The sequence below is a fragment of the Mercurialis annua genome, linkage group LG3 (genome assembly GCF_937616625.2).
Source record: "Mercurialis annua linkage group LG3, ddMerAnnu1.2, whole genome shotgun sequence".
Classification (NCBI taxonomy): domain Eukaryota; kingdom Viridiplantae; phylum Streptophyta; class Magnoliopsida; order Malpighiales; family Euphorbiaceae; genus Mercurialis; species Mercurialis annua.
Window position 1 is genome coordinate 16,988,208 of NC_065572.1, and position 5,298 is coordinate 16,993,505.

At 33.5% G+C, this 5,298-nt stretch overlaps 1 protein-coding gene across 1 annotated transcript; it reads right to left on the reverse strand.

The window, feature by feature from the left end:
- Positions 1-824: 824 nt before the first annotated feature.
- LOC126672388 (uncharacterized) lies at positions 825-1,631 on the reverse strand. Its single transcript, XM_050366338.1, has one exon. It carries the CDS (start codon positions 1,629-1,631, stop codon positions 825-827), a length of 807 nt encoding a protein of 268 aa, XP_050222295.1.
- Positions 1,632-5,298: the final 3,667 nt, after the last annotated feature.

A 5,298-nucleotide genomic window follows, 5' to 3' on the forward strand; every position in this document is an offset into this window, starting at 1 on the left:
ACTTCTCATGAATTAAGTATAGGTAACCATATCGAGAGTAGTCATCAATGAACGTGATAAAGTATTGTTGACCATTCCATGAAACTGTAGGAAATGGCCCACAAATATCCGTATGTATCAGTTCTAAGACATTTTTAACTCTCTCAACTCCTATTCTTTTTTGTTTGTAATTTTCCCTTTTATACACTCAACACAAAATTTATTATTTGATTCATCAAGTTTTTCAAGAATTCCTTCTAACACAAGCCTATCAATTCTCTTTTTAAAGATATGACCCAAACACTTATGTCATAATGTGAAAGAGTTCTCATTTGATAATTTGCGTTTAGTGCCTTTGGTTTCAACATTATGGGACTCATTATACGAATTTATCGTATCAAGTAAATAAAGGCTGTCGTGATTAGATAGAGTACTAGTTCCAACAAGAATATAATTAAAATAAACATTACACATTCCATTTCCAGATAAACAAAAAAATCATTCTTTGTCCAAAACAGTAACTGAAATCAAATTACGTCTAAATGACGGTATAATAAATGTATTATTTAATTCTAAGTAAAAACCAGTACTTAACAACAACCGAAAAGTCCCTATGCCTAAAACTTCAACCGAATTTCCAGTGCCCATATAGATGTATTTCTCATCATCACTAGGTCTTCGGTAGTTCTGGCAACTCTGTATAGATATACTTATGTGAGTTGTAGCACCAGAATCCAACCACCAAGTATATATTGGTACTGAAACCAAATTAACCTCGGTACAAACAAGAGCGAAGGACGTACCTTTCTTCACACGCCAAGTGTGGTATTTAGCACAATCTTTCTTCATATGAGAAGGGTCTTTACAAAAGAAGCACTTCTTTTCTTGATGTCCAACGGATGGTCCCTTTTGCTTTTTTTGTGGTCCAGACACCGCAACTCTTTTCCTTTTCTCTTTTTACCACAATTAGAGGAAGTTGATACAAAATGAGCACTTTCAGTCTTATATTGTTTCATCCTCTCTTCCTCTTGCACCAATTGAGAAATGAGCTCATTAAATGTCCACTTATCCTTTTCACAGTTATAGCTCACCTCAAACTGTCCAAATTGGGGAGGAAGTGATATCAACACTAAATGAACGAGAAAGTCTTCCGAAATTTCGATTTTTAGTGTCTTTAATTTTTCTGAAAGATGAAACATTTCCAAGATATACTCTCTTATGCTTCTTTTATCCTTATACCTCATAGATACAAGCTTTCTTAAAGATGCACTTGTATCTGCCTTATCGCTTTTAGACAAAAGCTCTTCAAGAGTATCAAGAAACTTTTTAGCATCAATTTTCTCAGACATGGTGTCCAGAAAAGTCTCCAGGATGGTATTTTTCATAATCATTAGACTTATGCGGTTAGAGAGATCCCACCTCTTAAATTTCTTTAGTTCATCAGAAGAATTTAGATCCATAAGAGGTGTAGGACATGGCTCTCTCAATGCAAGGTCTAAATCCATGCATCCCAATACCATAGTCACTTTATTTTTCCAAGTTTTAAAATTACTACCACTAAGCATCGGAATGCTATTAATTGTGGCAGTAACCGAAGAAGCATTAACAAAATCAGCTGTAAAGTAGAGGTGGCAATTTCCACCCATACCCATTTACCCACCCATACCCATTTACCCACCCATTATATAAAGGGTATGGGTTATAAAAGGGTAGTTATATGTTAGATGGGTGTAAATGGGTAAAAATCTTCCAACCCATTAAAATAAGGGTTATAAAAGGGTTTGACATGGGTACCCACACTCTACCCATAATAATCTAATAGGCAAAATTGATTGAAGGACACATGTCAATTTAAGAGTATTTTAATTTTTTTTTAGAATATCAAATAAATTTTTAATTTCAAAATCAATATTCAAAAGTCATAATAAACCAAAATATTTTTTTCCAGAAAATAATTTTTTTTTTTTGGAAAATAATTTTTTTTTGAAATTTTTTTTTTCGAATTTTTTTTTTTCGAAAATATTTTTTTTTCCAGAAAACCTTTTTTTTTTCGGAAATTTTTTTTCCAGAAATTTCTTTTTTTCAGAAAATAATTTTTTTCCCAGAAAATAGTTTTTTCCAGAAAATTTTTTTCCAGAAAATAATTTTTTTTGGAATTTTTTTTTTGCAGAAAATACTTTTTTTTGTCGGAAACTTCTTTTTCCCAGAATTTTTTTTCGGAGATTATTTTTTTCCGGAACATGTTCTCTCTAAAAATCATTAATTCTCACAAAAAGTACAATTAAAATATAATATACTTTAAATTTTAAAAAGTCAATTTTTAACATTATTCATATAAAGTGGGTTAATGGGCGGGTTAGGGTTATATAGGGTTATAAGGGTATGAGTACCCATATAAAATTAAAACGGGTCATAAATGGGTAGTACCCATTTATAACCCTATCCATTTAAACTCAACCCATACCCACCCATTTGCCACCTCTACTGTAAAGAGAGCAATGTATAAACAAAATAATGAGCTCACAAAAATAAATAAATGCCAAATTGTGATTATATACCAATAATAATAACAATGCATTTCAAGATAATCATTGTGACATCAAATCTAATCTTTGGATCAAAAGTTGATTTATAGTTGATTCTCTTGGTGTAGTAATCCAGTAAAAAATAGTAATATCTAGTCAAATATTTAGTCTTCCTTTGGGCCGATTAAATATTTACAACAGACACCTAATAACTATATTACTCATTACTACATGTATGTGTAAATTTCTGCTAAATAATAATTGTTCTTTGAAAAAATATATTATTTGCACGAAAAATACATATGGCACCACTTATAGAAAATAATTGAACAGCGGAAATTACTTTGGTGATTATACTGTTGAAATAAATTCAAGTAAAAAATTGAGTATATATAATTTAATGTCATTGTAATTAATCACTAAATTTTTTAAAATATGATACTATAGTCCATAATATTACTAATATAGTAATATATAAATATACCATAAAAAAAAGAAATGAGTCTGCATAAAAAAGAGAGGATAAAACTGTAATTATTTCGGATTTAATAGGAAGAATAATTAATTTATGGGCAATCTTATAAGACAATAGAACTATAAGGATCAAACTAGATCTTTCATCTTAAAACAGTATAAATTTATAAAGGAGAATGATGACCACGGTGTGTGTGAATAATAGACTCACTCCACTATGCGCGTGGGCCACACCCATATATATGGCACACGCGCTTATTTTTCTCTATATCTAATGGGTATGACTCTTACGCAAAAACAGTTTTAACCATAAACCTCATGGGTGAGTCAAACAGTGTAAGTATACAACTTCTGTCCAAAACATTTTAATTTTCTGGCCGAAAAACTTTAACAGAGTGTAACCCAAATTATTCAGAAAATTTCAAAATGCTTTAATCGAATTAAAATGAAAAAACCCATTTCCAGGTCCCTAAAGAATACCTGTTTTGATTATCTCGTCCCTAAACAAATTTTTGTCTGTTACTGGTCCCTAAATTGCACGAATTCGCTATTTCAGGTCCCTAAATGGAAGTCCGTTAAAAGCGTGTCTGCACGCTCCGTTGTTATTGTATGAACTTAAATAGAGTTTCCACGTAGGAAGCCAAGTCAGACACACAATTAATGTGACTGGGTAAGAATGAAACAATCCGTTTTACCTGATCTCCAATTTTGAACAGAACGCGGCACCGTTTCATCTCAATTGAAAACAAAAGTTTCTTCTAAACCTAAACCTAATTTTTTATCATATCATATGCCGTTCTTGTTTATTTCTCAGTTAGGTTTCGTCATTTTCTAAATTTTCTATTCCTCTTCACTAAAAAATCCACGACTCATGTGCTTCCGGTAGGTTTAGAAACTTCCATTTTTTATTGTCATTCACTTGAATCGAAGACCCATCTGCTTCTGGTAGGGTATGTGGGGTTAACGTTGGTGGGGTTTGATATTTAAAGCAATCGCCATTGTTGGGACCTGTGCTGCGATAAAAAGGTTAGTAGATATTGTTGTTTACTCACATTGTGGTCCCCTGCATACCGATTAGAATAATTTTGTGCTTTTTATAATAATGGTTAATGTTGTCATCTGTGGTCCCCAGTTTAAGAAATTTTAGGTTTTACTATTGTGATGTTTTTGTCGAGTAGTTAGGGTTTTGTGTTATAGTTGTTGCTTAATTGATTAATTATTATGTTTTTAGGGTTTCAGACTTTTTTGATATTAAATTAATAAAATAAGTTGTCTGTTAGGGTTTTTTCATAGTGTTTAAGGTTTTTTCATATTGTTTTGTATGGACATGTTAAAATATGGTGGCTTTTACAGAGTTTCTTTGTGTTCCCATTTCTGAGCTAATGATGGGTAACTGGTTAGCTACTGTGCATTTCAGTAATGGGATATTTGTGTTTGTTGCAAGTAATATGTTGGATGTTCTTGCAACGTTGGTAATACATTACGGGGGAGTGTTTAGACTGGAGGAGTATGAGGGAGGTAGTGCAATAACAGCTGCTGTACAATTGGATTTGGACCTGATTTCTTACATTGATTTAAGGTCATATATATGCTCAACTGGTTGTAGAGATATGCAGACAATTTACTACAACGGTATGCGACGTGGCTATGTGTTAGTCCCTGATGATTCAACTTTGATGCGCATCATTGATGAGGAGCATGAGGGTCCAGAAATTCACATATATGTCAAGAGGGTAGGTGATGTAGAAGAGGATGTTGAGGTTAGAGAAATTATACCACATGAGGGTAGACAAAGGGTACCAAACGAGGGTGACAACGATGTGAATTTGGATGATGGGTTGCCCCAGGAAACATTTGATAATGTTTGTGTCAATGTGAGCATTTTGACAGATGATGAAGACGATGAATTACAAGCAGCAAGAATGAATGTAAGGAAGTCGAGACCTACCGGCAGGAAAAGTAAAAGGGGAGTTGGAGAAAGGGATGGAGATGGAGCTGGTCAGGGGGAGGGAGAGGGAGCTGATGAGGGGGATGGAGAGCGAGCTGGTCATCAGGGAAGTGAGAGGGATGAGGATACTTTAGAGGTTGATGATCCTGAGTCTGATGGAGACGATGAACTGGAATCAGACAGTGGTTCTTCTGATGATAATGAGAATGACAGTGTCAACTATGACAGTGATGAGTTGGGTAGTTTCTACAGCGAAAGTGATGAGGAATGTGGGGATGATGCACTGAGGAGGGCTAGTAGCAAGGTTAATTATGATCCTGAAACCCAAATTCCAATTTTTGGGTTGGGTATGATTTTCAAAAACTTAGAAGA